The sequence below is a fragment of the Phocoena phocoena genome, chromosome 3, assembly GCF_963924675.1.
Source record: "Phocoena phocoena chromosome 3, mPhoPho1.1, whole genome shotgun sequence".
Classification (NCBI taxonomy): Eukaryota; Metazoa; Chordata; class Mammalia; order Artiodactyla; family Phocoenidae; genus Phocoena; species Phocoena phocoena.
Window position 1 is genome coordinate 56,864,491 of NC_089221.1, and position 18,559 is coordinate 56,883,049.

The 18,559-nt window shown below is 46.5% G+C and overlaps 1 protein-coding gene across 1 annotated transcript in view; it reads left to right on the forward strand.

The window, feature by feature from the left end:
• Window positions 1-18,559, forward strand: part of MAP1B (microtubule associated protein 1B) — a 90,511-nt gene that overhangs the window by 60,887 nt on the left and 11,065 nt on the right. Inside the window, exons 3-4 of the mRNA XM_065873417.1 lie at window positions 9,060-9,142; window positions 11,604-11,744. Of these exons, the coding sequence (XP_065729489.1) occupies window positions 9,060-9,142; window positions 11,604-11,744 (224 nt within the window). The remainder of the gene's footprint in view (window positions 1-9,059; window positions 9,143-11,603; window positions 11,745-18,559) is intronic.

Genomic DNA, 18,559 nt, shown 5'->3' on the forward strand with positions numbered 1-18,559 from the left:
TCTGACTTACGTTTCCCAAATTAGACACTTTCAAAATTCCAAGTCTCCCCATGAAACCATCTTCCCTTCAGGGTAGGTATAGCATCCCATTCGTGCTTTAATCTCAATGCTAGTTTATGAAGGTAGCACTAATTTGCCCAAATTAAACTTTAGAAAGGTGTGTTCTCTAAGTAATTCACATTGTCTTAATAAACAGGGGATATAACATCTCTTACAAAGGCAAGGAAAGACCACTAGGATTAAAAAACATTCTCCGAAACCTACTCTGATCTCAAGAAAGTGAGGTCTAACTGTTGAACCATAGGAAAGTGTCATTTTTGAGTTAAAAAGTAGCTAATAGTGGCAATCTTATGGTTTAACCTTATACTTGGCAGGGTACCTGGAACATGGCAGGTATCCCTCAATACAAAAAGAATTTCCAAACCTGGGTCTCCAATTTTGGGAGTATTCTATAATATACTAAGAGAAATGTATCTCAGATAAACCTTATTTTTAAAAAATAAGGTTTCAGACCTTGTAAACTCCTAAAACAATCTGAGAAGCATTGGGAGGCAGTGACAAGAATGGGGATCAGGATTCAGACGGGCTAGATTTAAAACCTAGTTCAACAGCTTATTTTATCCCTGTGTTGCTGGGTAAGACAGCTGACTCTTATTAGACAACCTCCTTCATCAGCTTCAATTTCGCCATCCGTAAAAAAGGAATCGTTATAACAGTTGAACTTTGTGATGCTCTGAGATAACATGCAAAGTAGAAAAGATTTTATAAGCCACCAAGTGCATAGCAATGAAAGGTAGTGTTAGTATTTTAGCACCTACCCCCAGATAGAACTGTCTACAGTATGCATAGGAATTGCCTTTGGCAGCTGTACAAATACAACAGTCACCTATGATGGGCCTCTGTGCCTCTGAGGCTCGGCTTTCTCTCCTGTAGAGGGAGAAGAGTGGGGTGCAATGTCGCCAGGGCTTCTTCAGGTCCCCCCATTCTATGGGATGAGGAAATTCTAGTTTCTTCTTCCACAGGGCTGGCAAGTCCTTCTCAAGGCTCATGGGTAGGAGTTTCTCTCCTTGGCCTGCTCGACTCCTTGCATCTCAGAGGCAGAAGGGACTCCTGTCTTATGCGTGAGGAGCATATATGTATTTTTCTTTGTCTGCAGCAGGTTTTGCTGAGAACAGGGCACTCAAACGTCCCACCTCGCTGTAGCCCAGAGGACCGGGTTCATAGACTTGGAACACCTTCATCAAGGTTTAAATGGGTGAGCACAGAGGAGGGCGCTTTGCAAATGGTAAAGTGCTAGATAGATGTTGATCTCTGGAGTTGGTGGCCCTGACAGGTTAATACATCGCCCTTCACTAGGTGTGCCTTTTTTTTTTTTCTTTTCTTTTTTTAAAAATCTGTAGCATCTGTACATTTTGAAGAAACAACCTTCAGGTTATCTTATCACCCTCAGCTGGTGCCAACATTGGGTGCCACTGTTTCCCTGTAGATGCTCTCCAGGGAGCCAGACTTTCATCAACACCATCTCTGAGATTTATTTCTACTTCTTTCAGCCAGGGCATAAAATAGGGGGAAAGAAAAAGGAAACAAACAGCTTTCTTCCACTCTCTTCCACTTCTAACCCTTGATAGCCTGGATTCTCATCCCTCTGCCTTGAGACCCTTAGAAAAGGGAGTGGGGAAAGGGAAGAGACTTACCTAGGAGAGCAGGATTGGGTAGGAGAAAACCCCGAAGGGAGGATTTAGAAAAACGGTGCACTGTGAGAACCCTGCAAAAGGAATAGACTTTTTGTCCCTGGCATCCCATTTCCTCACGAGCTGTGCTCCTAGTGTGAGCAGCTGGAACAGGATGGGAAGGAAATGCAAAAGGAGGCTCCGCCCGCCCCCAGGAACAAGGGTGCCTGCACCTTTGTGCGGTGAACGTGCTTGGGACGAGGGAGCCTCGGAAGCCTGGGCAATTTGGGTTGTTTGCTTATCTGGGCATCTAAAGGTCAGGGAAACGTAAAGCAGAAGATGGCAGAGAACCCAAGAGAATGATGGGGTGGAACGACCAGCAGATACATGAAAAACCAAACCAAACCAAATGACAATAAAAAAGAAAGATAGTTCGGTCCAGAAAATGTAAAGAAAAGTAGGTATAGACTCAAATTCCGTTATAACTAAATTCTCTGTAATGCAAAAGTTATCTCTAAGTTTTTGAAAAAAACCTCCCAAGCAATGATCAACTTATTTAAATTTAAAAAATTATTTGTGAGGGGCTTCCCTGGTGGCGCAGTGGTTGAGAGTCCACCTGCTGACGCGGGGGACACGGCATGGTGCCCCGGTCCGGGAAGATCCCACATGCCGCGGAGCGGCTGGGCCCATGAGCCATGGCCGCTGAGCCTGCGCGTCCGGAGCCTGTGCTCCGCAGCGGGAGAGGCCCGCGTACCGCAAAAAAAAAAAATTATTTGTGAAGTCTCCTGAACTTGTTTATAATGGAATTTGAGTTCTTATTCTCTTAAAAAAAAGCAAACACTGAAAATTTGTGGAGTGACATGACACTCAGGAACATACATCGGGGTTGAAACAAATGCAGAAACAGAAAAAATATATTTCCAGTAGAAAAGAAACACCATTTCCAGGAATTTCAGGGGTAAGGTGGGAGAGAACTGGGTTCCACTTGTGCAGCAGAAACAAAGAGGGAATTGGCCTCGGGGTGTGTGGGAGGCCAGTGTGCCCGCTGGAAGGGTGAGTGAGTGAGTGGGCAGGCATTGGCTGAGCAGTGGCTGACCCAGGCTGCGTGTTTACTGCTTACAAAGGAGAATCTTGGCATCACAACTTGAAAACCTTTATTTTGGACGAGGTGGATCAGGAAAAGGGGGAGAAAAGGACAGCGTCACAACCTTGGCCACATGGCTGCATGGCGTGTGACATGGGCCCTAGTCCTGCTCTCCTGTACTGTCCGTGAGGCCTTGGGCAAGTCATTAGACCTCAGATATTTGGTCCATGAAGAGGGGAAAAGAATATTTGCTCCCACCACTTCACAGGAATGTTATGAGGATTAAACAGGGCACCACTACCCACAGGACAAAGTGCTTTGGAAACTCTGAAGCCGTCTACAGGCAGAAGGGTTTACTGCTGTGTTCTTGTGATGGGCTCTCTGGCAAAGTGTTGGATGCTCTCACTTCCACGCATTTGCCTCCTATTTTAGGTGTTTTTTTTTTTTTCTTTTTGCGGTACGCGGGCCTCTCACTGTTGTGGCCTCTCCCGTTGCGGAGCACAGGCTCTGGACGCGCAGGCTCAGCGGCCATGGCTCATGGGCCCAGCCGCTCCGCGGCATGTGGGATCCTCTAGGACCGGGGCACGAACCTGTGTCCCCTGCATCGGCAGGCGGACTCTCAACCACTGCACCACCAGGGAAGCCCCTTTAGGTGTTTTTTGATCCAGGTGGGATAGCGGGAAGCACACAGAAGGTGCTTCCACACCTGTGTGACCTGAAAACCAGCTCGCAGGGTTGGGTCATGCTTCTGCTGTCTTTTCCCCCTTGTTCCCCCTTGCCTCTGGGACACCCTGCCTGGAAAGGGTCCTCTTCCCAGCCCCAGGCTGCAAGCTGCAAGAACAGACAGATGAGAAAGATAAAGAGTTAATTTTGATGTGTGAGAGCCCCTGGGGAATCAAACTCCCTCCAGCATTAGGAGTTTTACTGCCCTGGGGAGGGGATCTGTGTCGTCTCCCTGACAGCCGGTGTCCTGTGGTCTGCACTGACACGGTTGGAGGTGAGAGGTTTCCTCTTTGAGAATCCACTTTGGTGAAGAGGTAGAGTCGGAGAGCTCTCATTGCTGTCATTTTCTCTTTCTTTCCTCCCTCCCTCCCTTCCCTCTGAGGAAAATAGACTTTAACCTCAAGCCCTTCTGCGCTTGTGGGCTTTTCTTGATCTACCAAACCTTACCTTTAGTTAAATAATCACAGTCCTTCTCTACCCCATGCATTTCCCTTTCTAACTCTAGAATCTTCTTTAACCCTAAGATTTCTGCTTCTTCACATTGGACCTTTTTGTAGTGCTAAATCATTATATCAAATTCCTTTTCCAAAAAGAGTCCACTCTGATTTTCATCAGGGCCAGGGGCTGGAGGACTTGTGGGTGAAGACAGGGCAGCGGCGGGAGCTGGCGGAGGAAAGGGCAGGGCTGGCGGGCAGAGGGCTCTTCTTCTCCCGTCCCAGTTACCGGTCCGTCCCTATCAGTGGTTCAGGACCCTTCTCCTCACCCCCCTCGATACTAAATGGATACAGAAGTTATCTTTATTCTTCATATCCATTTCTTGATTATGCTTTTGCAAGAATTCATTTTTTAGGAAAAGCAAGTTGTAGGGATAAGGTTCTGGATTGTGATCATTAATGGAAATGGAGATTCCATATTCATCCCCAAGATATGCAGTTATCATTCCTCTTAAAGACAGTCTAAAAGGTATTAGCGTTACTAGTTATTATTTTCATCAAGAATTTTCTCCCATCTCTTAGCGCTCCTGCAACTTGGGCCCAGCACTCTCTCCTTTGCGCTCAGCGTTTTCATTAAGCGGCTGCCTGCCTGGGCTGAGACCATTGCTGGTGTTGGTCTGGCAGCGGAGATGCCGCAGCCTCCTAGGCCACTGTGTTCTGGGGCCGACGTGTGAGATGTGTGTGGGAGACAAGGGCCAGCTGTGTGCCGGCGAGAAGGCTCTGAGTTTTATGGGTCTTGGTTATGGCTGTTCCTCAACAGTGCGTGTCTTTTAATTTAGCCATGGTCAGACCCTTCTGAAACCAGGAGAGAGCCTGTATGTGTGCGTGTGTGTGTGTGTGTGTGTGTGTCTTTAGATGAATATTAATTCTGTGGAGCTAAGACCCTCTAAGCGTCCTAAAAATCACATACCTAGAAAATGACGTTTTGCTTTCAGAGATTTCAAAGTCACCTGGATACAGTAAAACGTAAACCACTAAAACAGCCCAACCTTACAAGACACATAGATTGAGTTAATCTGTCAGAATTTCAGTAATTAAAAAAGGGTCCAACAATAGCTGAAAAATACAGGCTTATTTGAGTTTTAAGCATAGCCTTTGGGAGCCCACAGACAAGTCTCATTGTGTGTGAGGCCCTGCTGCTTCAGGGGGTCCCCAGGCCTTCCTCTTTTGATTCCAAGGTGCAGCAGGCCCCTTTTTGTCACATAACAGTCCCCCCCCCGCCCTCCCTGCCACCCAGGATTGAGCCTTCACAATGACCCTGAGTTTTGTGGGGAAGCGCTCAAGGACCTTTCTTTCTTATCACAGCAGTAAGTGACACAATCAGTCCATCCCAAGCCCCTGCTTTTGGTGCCCCCAGACCAGTGCTGAGGAGACCTGACTATTCATCCGGGCTGCCTAACGGTTTCCCTGTGAGCTGTTTCTGGAGAATGCAGGCGATAATGGCAGAGACAGAGGCTGCAACCGCGTTGTCTTTCTCTTCTGGGAACTTCTTTTCTGAAGCAACTGAGTGAGACCTCTGCAGGCGAGGGTGGTGGCCTCTCCTTCAGAATGCCTGGCCTGTTTCCCAGTGTGAAACATTCCCCAAATATGCAACTTCGTGAGCGTCGCAGAGCCCAGAGCCGCCTGCGGCCGGGAGAGCTGGCACCCCACTGGGATGTGGGAGTGCGGGCATGGCTTGCCCGGGCCCCTCGTGCAGGCCCTGGGTCTGCCAGATGCCAGGAAGGCCCGGCCCCTGCTTACGTTGTCGGTCGTCTGGGGCGAGAATCTGGCCAACAGTCGGCTGTGATGAGAGCTTGAAGCTTCTCTCTCTCTCTCTCTCTCTCTTTAAATCCCCTTCTTCATTCAAATCCCATCCTGTAAAAAGGCTTTTGTTGAAGGAGCAGCCATGGCATCTCGGTGCATGTCTGTGTCACTGCTGTCCGTATTTCCAAAGATGGGCAGAGAAAACATCCTTGGTTGAATTCCTGAGCCAACAGGTCCAAAAACTGACTTGGGAGGAGTAGAGGTAAACGGCAGCTGTCACGTGGCGTTTGTGTTGTTTGCAAGTGATGAAGCCAAAGAGGAAAGGAACTTCTTGAGGATGGTAAGGACGCCCTTCCAGGGGGCTTGGCAGGAGGGTCCTCACTGCGTGTCTCGGGGAGGGGGTGCTGGGCTTTTGTGCTTGGACTTGCATTTGGGAGGGTGCAGCTAGCAGGGTCTGGGCATTGTGTAGATGACTTAGGAAAGAAAGGAGCTCTGGGGAAGGAGCTGCTTCCATGTACCTCGCTGGATCTACTTTTGTGGTTCCTACAGAGTATAGCCATGACCACAGCCCTGCCTTGGCATTACGCTGCCTGAGGCTTTGGGTGCCAGAAGGAGGCACATCCAAAGTACGATCGAGGAAATGAACACTCACTTTTTCTTAGTCTTAAGCTTTCGTGTAATTTCATCTCAACTTAAGCACCTCTGAAGCTCCTGAAGTCTTTGTTTCGAGGAGGCCACTGATGGAAGGACCTAGAAAAGGGACGGTTTTCTGTGTTTTGCTGATTGTCGTTTTATCATTTGCTTAATTCAGTTTGATGTTCTTTCGCTTTAGCTTGATAATGTACACGCTTGTCAAAAGCAAAAACTAAGCCAAAAAGCCACGCCTAATAAGTTACAGGCTTGAGCGTCCGCAGTAAACAAATGTTCTTTCCCATGGCTTAGTTGGATTCTTTTTCTTGAGGCTTTAGTCCTTCACCTGTTCAAACTGTGTGACATTGTTCTGTTTTGGAGTTTCTTCGTTTCCAGGCATTTGTAGTAAAACATCATGTACCTTCCCTTAACTGTACCCTCTTTTATGTGGGTGTTCTGTCACCTTCGCTTTTTTTTTTTTCTTCTTTTTGCCAATATTCTTCTCCTCATGCTTTCTGAATTCTTGCTTCTTTAAGCACATCTCTGATTTTATTCCTTTGGATTTTTCCCAAGCTCTCCCTTTGGCATTCGATGTCTGAACCATGTCTGTTTTTCCAAACCCTCATCCACAGAGCAGTGAGGCGGAGGGCTCAGGAGCCTGGGTGCAGGTCCTAGCGTGACCACTTCTTAGTTCTGTGACTTGGGGCTCGTTAGTTCTCCTCTATAGGCTTCACTGTCCTCGACAGTAAAAGGGGATAATCACGGTACCTCTGTCATAGAGCTCTTCTGCGGACTAAATGAGCTAGTACTTTGAGGTGCTTGGAACAGTGCCTGAAACGATTATTTACTTTGGGCTTTTTCCATTTCTAATGTGGGGGTTTACTGGTAAGTAGTAGCTATTAGCAAAGATAAGACAATGGAGGAAAATGGGCTTGTCAATGTGATGGTGGTAAGTATTTCAAAATATTCTGTTTCTGTAGTACTTTTGCTCCTTGATGATATAAAGGAAAAAAGCCCTAGCTAAAGCCACCTTCTTTTTTTTCTTAACCTCTTTATTGAGATTCAATTCACACACCATATAATTCACCCCTTTAAAATGTGCTGTTCAACGGTTTTGATACACTGCGTTAATAACTTTTTTTCATTTCTGGTAAAATATATATAAAAAACGAAATTTGCCATTTTAACCATTTCCAGATGTACAATTCAGTGGCATTAATTACATTCATAGTGTTAGGCAACATCACTGCTGTTCCCAAAACTTTTTCATCACCCCGAAGAGAAACTCGTACCCGTTAAGCAGTAACTTCCCCAATCCCTGCCCCTGCAGCCTCTGGTAAATCTCATCTGCTCTGTGAATTAGCCTCCTCTAGATAGGTCATGTAAATGGAATCATGCAATTATTTGTCCTTTAGTGTCTGGTCTATTTCACTTGGCATGTTTTCAAGGTTCGTATTGATGCATGTATCAGAACTTCATTCCTTCTTATGGCTGAATTATATTCCACTGCATGGATAGACCATAATTTGTTTTCCAGTCATCCATCGGTGGACACTTGGGTTGGCTCCACCTTTTGGCTATTGTGAAAAATGCTGCAGTGAACACGGACCTACAAGTCTCTTCAAGTTCCTACTTTCAGTTCACCTAAAGTGGAATTGCTAGGCCATATAGAAATTCTGTTTTAGCTTTTTTGAAGAACTGTTTGCCTGGAAAGCAGTTGCTTTCTGGCCATCCTCTCTTGTATACTCTCCTTTGGTGTCTGTCTCCCTCAGATTCTATTCCATTTCCTCCTGTCACCAGTGTTTCATTGTCCTTCCTTTTCTACCATCCCAAGCACGTGTCTCCCAGCCGTGTGTCTGAGGGACACCCCTCTGCTGCTCTGTCCGTCACCCACTGCCAGAACATGTATCACCCACTCTGGCCATACATCCGCTTGATCGCTTTCATCTCATTGTCTGAGGAGGGAGACGCTTGTAGAAGGTCATCCATAGGCCTCAGACCATGCTGGCTGGAGGTGGTTTCAGCTACATGAAGTTCCTGAATCCTTTTGGGTGCGGGGAGCCAAAAGCCTCGAAGAATTTCAGCCCTCCTCAGACAGGCTCCTTCATCCTCACGTCCCCTTGCTTTCATGGTCTCCATCCACTTTGCTTGTCTTTCTTTCTTGGCCACCCTCTCCAGAGGGAGAGTTGTTCTCCCATCTTTATTTGCTCACAGTTCCTGCACTTTTCTATGAGCAAGTGAATGAATGAATGAATCCCCCAACAGACTGTAAGCCTGCCTCAGACAGACATTCTGGTTGTTGGGCTAATTGTTAGCTGGGGTTTCTGGTATGTCATTCATAGTAAGGCTCCTAGTTAATCTCAGCGCCGTTCTCACCAGAAGAAAGGCTGATACGGAGAAACATCCTCAATTACCATGAGAAAGGAAATGTCAAGAGCCCTGTTGAGTTTTACTGGCATCCACCCCTTGTCTCAGATGAAAACCGCCGTTAACGCGCAGAGGCAGCCTGGCGATCAACCCTGACAACTAGAGGGTTGTGAGAGCCCGTGGAGCCCCGGACCATCTTGTCTGGTGACACCAATTGTGTTTCCCAGGACAGTGGGGAATCCTGGAGCCCTGGGCGGCTGCGCCTCTGCTGTCCCAGAAGCAGGCGGGGCGGTTTTAATTCGGAAAAGCTATAGGTCTCCTCTTTTGTCTGTGTTTCTGTGCCTGCAGGACAAAAGATCCTTCATCACAGAAGTGACGTTTTAGAAACAGTGGTCCTGATCAACCCCTCAGATGAAGCAGTCAGCACTGAGGTAAGTATCTGGCTCCGCGGGGCCTCACACAGTGGACGGAGACCCAGCTGATGAGAGGGGCTGGGCAGGTGGCAAGAGAGGGACAAGGGAGAGACAGGTTCTGGGTCCAGGGATGCTTCCGTACCCCTAGTCAGTGGCTGGTTCTCTGCATCAGTACCACCCGAGACTGCCCCTTTCAGTAAGGACAGAGTGGAAGATGCTGGCCAGAACTGTAGTATTTTGTAGAGGTGAAGCGGGTGTGGAATGTGGGGGTATACCCGGAGGGTGTGCTGCTGGGATGGAGTCTGGCTGGGAGGTAGCAGGGGAAGTAGACTGCAAGCCTTCAGGCTGAGACCTCCATGACCCAAATTTGGAGAATAATGGCTTCTCAGATGCAAGCCTCCTTCAGAGCATCCTGCCCACCCCCTTAGCACTGTTGAAAGGCAGGGCAGCACAGCTGCCAGGGGCACGGCCTCTGCTGCTGGACTGCCTGGGTTCTGCCACTTATTAGCTGGTGGTCTTGGGCAAGTCATCGACCATCTCTTTGTCTCATTCCACCTCTATAAAATGGAGATCATAATAGCACTGACATTTAGTTTTGTGTCCAGAAGTGTCAAGTGCTTAGAACAGAGCATGGCATATGACAACCGAAACATATATGTTGGCGTTTCTCGGTATTAATATTTTTATTACCACCATATGAAATCGTTACCAGAGAGAGTGGGTATTTCAGAGCCTACCGTAAGGTAGGAACTAGGCTGACGCCAAGAATCCCTGCTCACCCAGGGTAGAAGAATTGTTTCACCTCCGTTTCCCACTGTCTTTACTGCAGTTTGGCACCTTTGAGATTGAGCTGCTTCTTGGATGTTAGTTAGAATAGCCACAGGCCCAGGGGCCTGCACCATCCACAGCATCTCTTCTCCCATGCTGAGCATCTCTGTGACTGTAGCTTGTTTTTCAAAATTGAGATAGAATTCACACGCCATAAAATCCATCCTTTTAGAGTATGTAGTTCATTGGGGTTTAGTCTATTCACAGTACTGTGCAACTATCATCAGTGTCTAATTCCTGAATGTGTCCGTCAGCCCCCTAAACCCCAAGCCCATTAGCAGTCACCCCTATTCCCCCAGCCACCGGCAACCACTAATCTACTTTTTGCCTCTATGGATTTTCCTGTTCTGAGCACGTTATTTCAGACAGTGGAATCATACGATATGTGGCCTTTTGTGTCTGGCTTATTTCGCTTTACGTAGTGTTTTCCAGAGTCATCTACATCGTAGCCCGTATCAGCACCTCATTCCTTTCTATGACTGAATAGTATTCCAGTGTATGGGTATACCACTTTTATTTAGTCATTCATCAGTTGATGGACATTTGGTTTGCTTCCACTTTGTGGCTCTCATTATATAGCCTGTTTTGATCCCGTTTCATCTGCTCCAGATGGGCAGGACCTCTCTGACAATCCCTGAAGGTACAAGGTGAGGCAAGTGATGGGCTAGCAATCTGTCTTTGGCCATCAGAATCAGGAAGTAGATACAACTTGAAAAAAGCTGGAGGTTGAATATATGTGCAGGCAGATTGCCTGGAACAGCTGTGAGAAATGAAGAAGGAAAAAATGAGGAATTTCTTTAAGGAAGCCAGGCTTGCCTGTGGAGCAGATGGGGCTGGAACAATTACTTCGGTACATGTGCATTTCCCTGGATCCTGGGGTTCGTGGGGACAGTGGGTCACGTCCTGTTTACTTTGCATCCCTCCCTTAGTGCCTAGCGTGATGCCTGGCAGTCACTTTGTGCCGAACTGAGTTGGGCTCAGAATGAATAACCTTGGTGCTTGGAGTGGTATTTCTGCTGAAGGACAGGCTGGCTCCCTGCCACTTAAAGAACAGAGAGTTCTTTCGTGCAAACCGTTTACAATTCTATTTAAAAGATTCCCAATCAGGGCAGCCTTTTGTTTATGTTCAAGTTCAACGTTAGGCACCTTGCTGATCCCATTGGAGACTGCTTTGGGAGCTGTGTGTTCGGTGTATGGCTTGGCAGGAAAGGGGTCCTGGGTGGGAGGGGCTGACTTGGGACCCTAGCTGGAAACCTATGTTTCCTGAGGCAGCCGTTGGGAGACCTGGACTGTACTTGGTGAGTCAGCCTGTGAGATACTCATGTCTCACGGACTGCACGCTGCTAGTAGGCACAGCTGTGCAACAAATGATCGCCAGCTGTGGAGACTGCTTTGCAAAAGACAAGGAAACTAAGGGGAGAAAGTTAACTCCTACTACTGTCTTGGTGGTGGCCAGATTTGGAAAATGGCATTCATGGGCAGCTGGTGACCACAGTCATTGGCTCTGTCCAACACCCCAGGGGCAAAGTGAATACCGGGGAACGCGTAATTCTTGTTGGTAAGAAACTTCAAGAGCTCCAAGGGCCAGCCTGATCCTGAAGGTGGGATTCCAGCGCCCCCCATGGCTCATGCTCCCCGTGCTTTGTTTCAGGTGCGCTTAATGATCACGGACGCCGCCCGACACAAGCTGCTCGTGTTGACGGGGCAGTGCTTTGAAAATACCGGAGAGCTCATTCTCCAGTCCGGCTCTTTCTCCTTCCAGAACTTCATAGAGATTTTCACCGATCAAGAGGTAGGATCCTGTCTGGGAGTATCCAAGCTTTACAGTTGCTCGGTTATTGTTGTAGCCTTAGGCTGATCTTTGAAAGGCTGGTGGGAGATAGGAGGCTGCCGGGAGGGGGTGTTGCACTCCTTTGAAATAAGCAAAACCGCGTGGTGCAGTGCCCTGCAGTCCTGTGGCTCATCTCCCGAGGAATTTAGAGCACTCATCTATAATTAATTGGAACCATTCTGAATGTGCCCGAGATACAGATGGAGGGGGGTTGGTACAGTCAGCATTTTACAGATGGCAGAGGTGATGGAGAAACTTGGAATGACAGAGTCCAAAAGGAAACCCAGGTTTCCTGTTTTCTGAAAGAATACTCCAAAGATCTCTTGGATTTTGGGTAGGATTTAACTGCCCTGATCTCTTTCAGTGCATGTACTTACTTATCCTGGTCAAATAATTTCTGATTTCTCTTACTTTTGATGCCTGGCCCCAGTGTTTGAACTTGGGCTGCTTGAATAGCCCAAGAAAGGGAGGCATGTAGGAAAACGGGGTGTGTCTATGGGACATGTCCATGCCCCAGGAGAAGGATGGTTAAAATAGCTGGACTGAAGCGTGATCGTTAATATTTCTAACGAATATATCTTATTCAAGGATGATACATGTGAAGTTTTGAAAATTGTAGGATACTAGTGGTATTTGGTAAAATCAGATCGAACATTTGAATTTGGTTATTTCTGCTTGCGAATTTATCTGGTTGGGAAACTTCTCTTTGCAAAATAACGCGCCTCTGGTCTCCTAGTTAGAGCGACAATTCAGGGCTCTCACCATAGCAGCTTGGGGCTGCCCGTAGCTGATAGCAGGTTTCTACATGGAGAGGTTGAGGGACGTGCTGACAGGAGGAGTTGCCACATCTATTTAAAACCATCTTCCTGAGAACTTCCTGAGATGGCAGCGTCTTAGTCTCGTGGATGTTGGGAAGGGCCATCTGTCTTTCTGCATTTAATCTTCCTTGGCCCCGAGAGTCACAGAGAGGCCTCTGTGTACTTTCCACCATTGGCAAGAGCTGTAAATAAACTGCCCAGCTTCATTAGGTTCACCTGGAGGCTTTGTGTAGAAAGACTGGTCGGATGACATCACTGTTTCTCCACTCACTGGGGAGGAATAAAAAGGAACATTTTTCTCCAGCTTTCAGAAGTTATGATGTCATCTGGGTCCCGAGGCAGATAGCCCAGGCTCCCCCCACAGTGAGAAAGGGCCCAGGGCTCCCTCACAACCTTGTTTGATTGCATTGAGATTCCCAAGCCAGAGCTCTAATTCTCACTCTCCCTGCTGCCCTGAGATGGGTGTGTGATCACTGTATTGTCGGAATCTTACACAAGATTGTGTCCCCAGGTTCGTGTTCTGCCCAGGGCCAGCTGGGCATCTGTCTGGTAGCTCAGAGGTCACACCCACTATCAGCACCTTGGCCTGGGCAAGGGAGAGGGCTGCAGAGGCCTGGAAACAGCCCCGTGGCCCAGTACCGGGTGGGCGGTTAACTGGCTTGCTCTAGGTTCAGTTCAGCCCTGAACCCTCAGCTCATTTACGTGAACACAGGTGCCTCTCCTACATTCCTGTGCAGTTCCACAGTTAGTTTCTAGTGGTTGGTTTCTACCCCCATGTCATTGGTTTGTCTTTTTTTTTTTTTACAGTAAAATAGAACAGAGGACATATGTAAACAAAAGGGTTTGTCATTGCCAGAATTTTAAATCTGGAGGTATCACAATCCACCCAGCTGGACCCCAAATAATACCCCTCTCTCTGTCTTTAAATAAGGCAGTGTCAATAAGGTAGTGTTGTGAATATTGCTGCTTAAATCATTTTTACTAGCCCACAGAAGTAGAATTTTAGCACAAGGGACTGTGCATGTATCAGAATTTACCACTAATTACAGAAGAAAAAGAAGAAAAAGAAACAGCTTTAACTGGAGAATGGGAGTTCCGTGCAAGGGCTGAATTCTAGTCACTGAGGCATGTTCGGAAGGGCACACATTTTCATTATACCAGGCAGGCGTTTTAAAGGCCAGAGGCTCTGTCATAGTCTCCTCTGCCGGCCCCGTAACCCCCACCCCGATACTTTGGGGAAGTAATGCTCAACACACGTTAGAAGATCTCTAGAACTTTCCCTTACAGACTAGATCAGTGGTGTCAGGGGTGCTGGGGGAAGACAAGAAAAGGGGGAGACACAGGGTAGAATTCACTCACTTCCCCTTGTCCCAACCAGAGTACCTGGGCCTTTACCTTTTTTACATTCTGGACTTTGGAGAAAAGATGCCATAGCCAAAGTGGATTGGAAACCACCGGAGCAGGCCAATGGTTAGCAGGCTTTTGAGCTGTGATTGCCTCTTGTTGCCTTGGGAAGAGGTTTTGAGTACAGAGTGACTCAGTAACTAAGGGATCTTAAAGGCCATCTGATGTCTACTCTTGCTCCTTTTATTTAGTCCTTGAAACACACTAGTCACTCCAGAGAAACCAGAAACACGATTTGGCAAAACCAAAAATGACACTTTTTTTAAACAAGAATAGCTAAAAATAAATGGGCTGAAAAATAGAATTATCAGTGCATTTTGAGCTTCAGCTTTTGTGAGTCATTGGAGGTCAACGACAAAACCAGAGCCTACAGATAGAACAGTCATCTGGCTAACCCATCCCTCCCTGAAATCTGAGGATGGTGAAATCACCATCTCCTGGGGACATTTTTCATTCTGTTAGAAAGTTTTTCCTCATTTGTCTCATCGTATCTTCATGGAAGGAATGTGATCCCTTTTCCACCTGACAGTGTCTTAACACCCTTCACCAGTGCTGCCAATTTTTTTCCCCTCCAGATTAAGCATTTTCATCTACTCAGTGTTCTCCATGAAACAAGATATTAAAAGTTCCTTACATTCTCTGGTCACTGTCCATTGGCAGGAAACGGGGGTAGGGTGGGGATGGGGGAAACTCAGGAGCTCATTCTTGGCCATGTTTCAGTGCCTTGGCGTTATCGGACAATTACACATAGGAGTCCAGAGCTCGGGGAACTAAGAGTGGGCTAGAGACATTAATGTGGAAGCCATCAGCACATTAGAAAACAGATGAAGTAGTCTAGAGGGAGGAATGTGTTAGAAGAGAAGGGGGCCCAGGTCTAGCGTTTAGAGGTTAAGGCCAAGGAGGAGGAGCGAGCAATTTCAGTTTGTTTGTTTTTGGTCCAGTTTCTCTAAAATGCTATGACTCACACTGGACACCACACTCCAGGGGTCACTGACCAGGTTAGGAGTGTGAGGGTCAGTGACTTCTACAGTTTTCAATACAATTTTCTATTCAATAAGTCTAAAACTAACTTTTGACCATCACCATCCACAATTAAACGTCAGTGAAGAAGGGATGCAGGCTCTGAGGAGCTCTGTAATTAACAGTTTGGGGGGGTTCCCTTTAAGAAAAAGAAAACAAAATTATTAATACACGATTAAGTACAGGACTTTGGGAGGGGACCAGGCCACTGAGGAGCCTTGAAATTTAAACTTCTTTAGCTTTATGATAAATGCACTTGACTGTCAACTAAAATCCCTGAGTCTTTTCCATGGATATTGTTGATAAGCCCCATCTCCCAATCCTGCTTTCCCAGCTGGTTTATTGGACTTTACATTTATCCCTTTAGAATACCTCTGTTAGAGCTGACTTAGTCATCATCATCCCAATGTCAGTCAATGGCTTTCCTAAATGTCTTAATTCTGCCACCCCACAATGCCTAGGCCTCCTATTTTTATGCTGTCCACAGATTTGATAAGCATGCCTTCACCATTTTCATTCACGTCAATACCAACAGGACATAAATGAGCCCATCGCAGACCTCCCTCCAGGTTGACATGGAGCAGCAGAATTTATATGGCTGGCTAGGACCACCCAGTTCTACTGTCACACCGTGCAGAGATCCTGTTAAACATCTTGCTAAAACCCACAGATACGCTGTCTGCTGTATCTCCTCATTAGCCAAGCAAGTAATCTAACCACAAAAGGAAATGTAGTTAGTAGGCTATGGTTTAGAAATTGCAATCTTATTTCATTAATATTATCTGCTGTAAAGTCATTTATTTCCTATATGTTCCTTCCTCTTCCAGTATGCCTGCATTTAATTAGAAAAGGTAATTAATGAAAAGGACTATCTTTGCCCCAAACAATATTCCTTCTGGTCATGTCACCCACCCGTCTTTGTAAGAACAAGGGGAGGGTAGCAGAGTCAGTGTGCTTGAGAAGTATTAGTGGGCTCTGGTCACTTCCCAAGTGTCCACTTCAGGAGGACAGCACGTATTTAACTGGCCAAGTTCAGTGAGGTTCAACAAACATCGACTGAGCCTGATGATGTGCTGGGGAAACAAAGGTAACAGAGATAGAGAAGACGTGTTTCCGCCTATTCAGGAGCTTTTAGTATAACGGGCTCTACTAGCTAGCATTTATCATGGTGATGATTTGCAAACCCTTTTAGAGGAAGCCTCAGGTCCCGAGTCTAGGACCTACTCACAGGTACCCTTGTCACTGCTCACATTGTTGGCTCCTCCTCGTTGCTCTCGCCTGTCCCTTGGTTGAGCGGGCACTTGTGAGACCCGGTCTTTGCCCTTGAGGCCCTGTCTCTCCAGTGTACGTGCTGGCACAGGTCTGGAAGCCGGTTCTGGGGGGACATCGGGGCTTTGTTTCTGCTGTGCTGCTCCAAGGCCGTAGCGCTTGTTCTTCCTCCTCCTCCCGGACCCTCTCCATCTGTCTCTTTCATGACGGGTTCTCTCCAGCCTGAGACTGTGTTCTTGTCTCATGCACAGTGCGTTGTTGCTTCTCCAAAGGTACCGGATTTTCCCTCTGTGAAAAAAAACCTGTCTGGCAGTGCTGACTTTTGTTTTCTGCTTTCTCTTGTACGTCATAGCTTTCCATTCACCAGCCTCTTTGCTGTTGAGTCAAGGCCCTTGACTTCCTCAGAATTCTGCACAGCTTTGTTTCCTTTGGGGGGGTCATTTCCTTCGTTTCATAGAAACTCTCTGGGTAGAGGTGAAAAGATGGAAAGTAAGGAGGTATTCCACAAGTCCTTCTACCTTCTCCTTGATGTTGATGATTACCCACGTCACATAAAAAGAGCTAATGACTGAATACCCCCTGCACACAGCTGGATCATACCTTTACCTGCCACACCCCTCAGGGTAGAATTTCAAAAATTAAAAAGAACTAAACTTAATTTTTGCATTTCACTATTAAAGACTCAGCAGTTTGAGTTATCCTGGATTTCTCCTCAAAAATGTGTTATAAAACATGAATAGTTTGCATGCGCTCTGTGTGAAAATTAGGACTGAGACAATTGTAACTGTTCTATAGTGATGGTGATGTGGGTCTATGCTAATTATTGGACAGGAAACCATAGTTGGTGCTGATGTTTGCTTTGGTCAGCAAATAATTTGAGCAAAGACTCCCCCATGGATGGCTACCATTTGCTGTTTATCAGTTTTCTTAGCTTCCAAAATAGTTGATTCTTATCCCTTTTATAGAAGATCATCAAGTCAGAGGAGAACAGCAAAGTCAAAGAAAGACTTGTTGTTTTGTGACCCTTCACATAAAATGTAGGACAAATAGGCTAACAGAACAAAAATGGCTATTCTACTGCAATCTAACGTTGGAAAATTCAGATTTTATAACCCTTCTAAACATTCATACTAGTAGCCTCAGAACGCTGGTATCCAGGAGGTTGTATGAGACAGAGAAAACCACTCCAATACTAGAAGGGAAGAGTTTAGACCCACGGGCTCAGGGATGCCTGGACCAAATGAAATCTTTGCTTTGCCCTCATCATTTACCGTTAAGGACACAGAGCTCTTTTCACTGGAAACGCTGAGCCGATTTATGAGCTTTGCTGTTAACTGAAGGAAGAAGACTGGAGTTTATGGCATGATTCTCCCTCACTACCTACTAGGCATAGGGCCATAATATGGAGTGAGAAAGAAAACAGCATTTTCATTAAGTCACAGTCTCTGTTTTGGTCCCAATTAACTCTTCTGCATTTCGCATCCTGCAGTACTAAACAATGTGTTGAAAACTTTTCAGCCAGATTTGATTTTAGCCACTCATGCCCAGCTTGAACAGGACAGGAGTTGTAATAGAGTAGAATATCTCACCCTGGATTCAAACAAGAGCAAATGGGGGACAAATTTTGGCTCCTTGCTCACATAATTATCCAACTGCTCTGACCATCTTGGTTTCAGAGTGTCTGTCTGTATTTGCTGGATGAACTACTCATGCTTTACACAGTGTGAACTGATGCCAGAACCAGTAATTTTTTGTAGTAATGTGCAGTCTATAACTTTCTGTCTCCAAGATGCAAAAAAACCCCACCAAACTGTTTTCTTCTCTACCCACCAGATTCTAAAAATTGACACCATGTGCACTCTATCAAAATTCATTTAATGTGTCATCAGTCCTTTTTGCCCAGCCCGGTGGAATAAAAGAAAATATTTCATATCAGTGGTGAAATGACTCACCGAGCCATCCCCTGTGATAGTTTGTTACTTTTTAAAGGGCATTTTTGCATGGCAAGTACCCAGGGGTTGTATCCAGAGTATTTCATAACCACACAGGCACCGATCATCCAGATGGTCACTAGTCTTAGAAGTGGAGCAGAGTTCTGAAGATCCCCTGCTGGGCAAGAACAGATGGTGGTGAGGTCTGAGGGGGAGGTGCTTGGGGCAGGGGGGAGCGGAGTAGGGAGTTGAGGGAGAAGGGAATGGTAGGAGTGGTCAGGACAGAGGCTGTTCACTTACCAGTATGGAAATATTTACCAACCAACATCTCTGA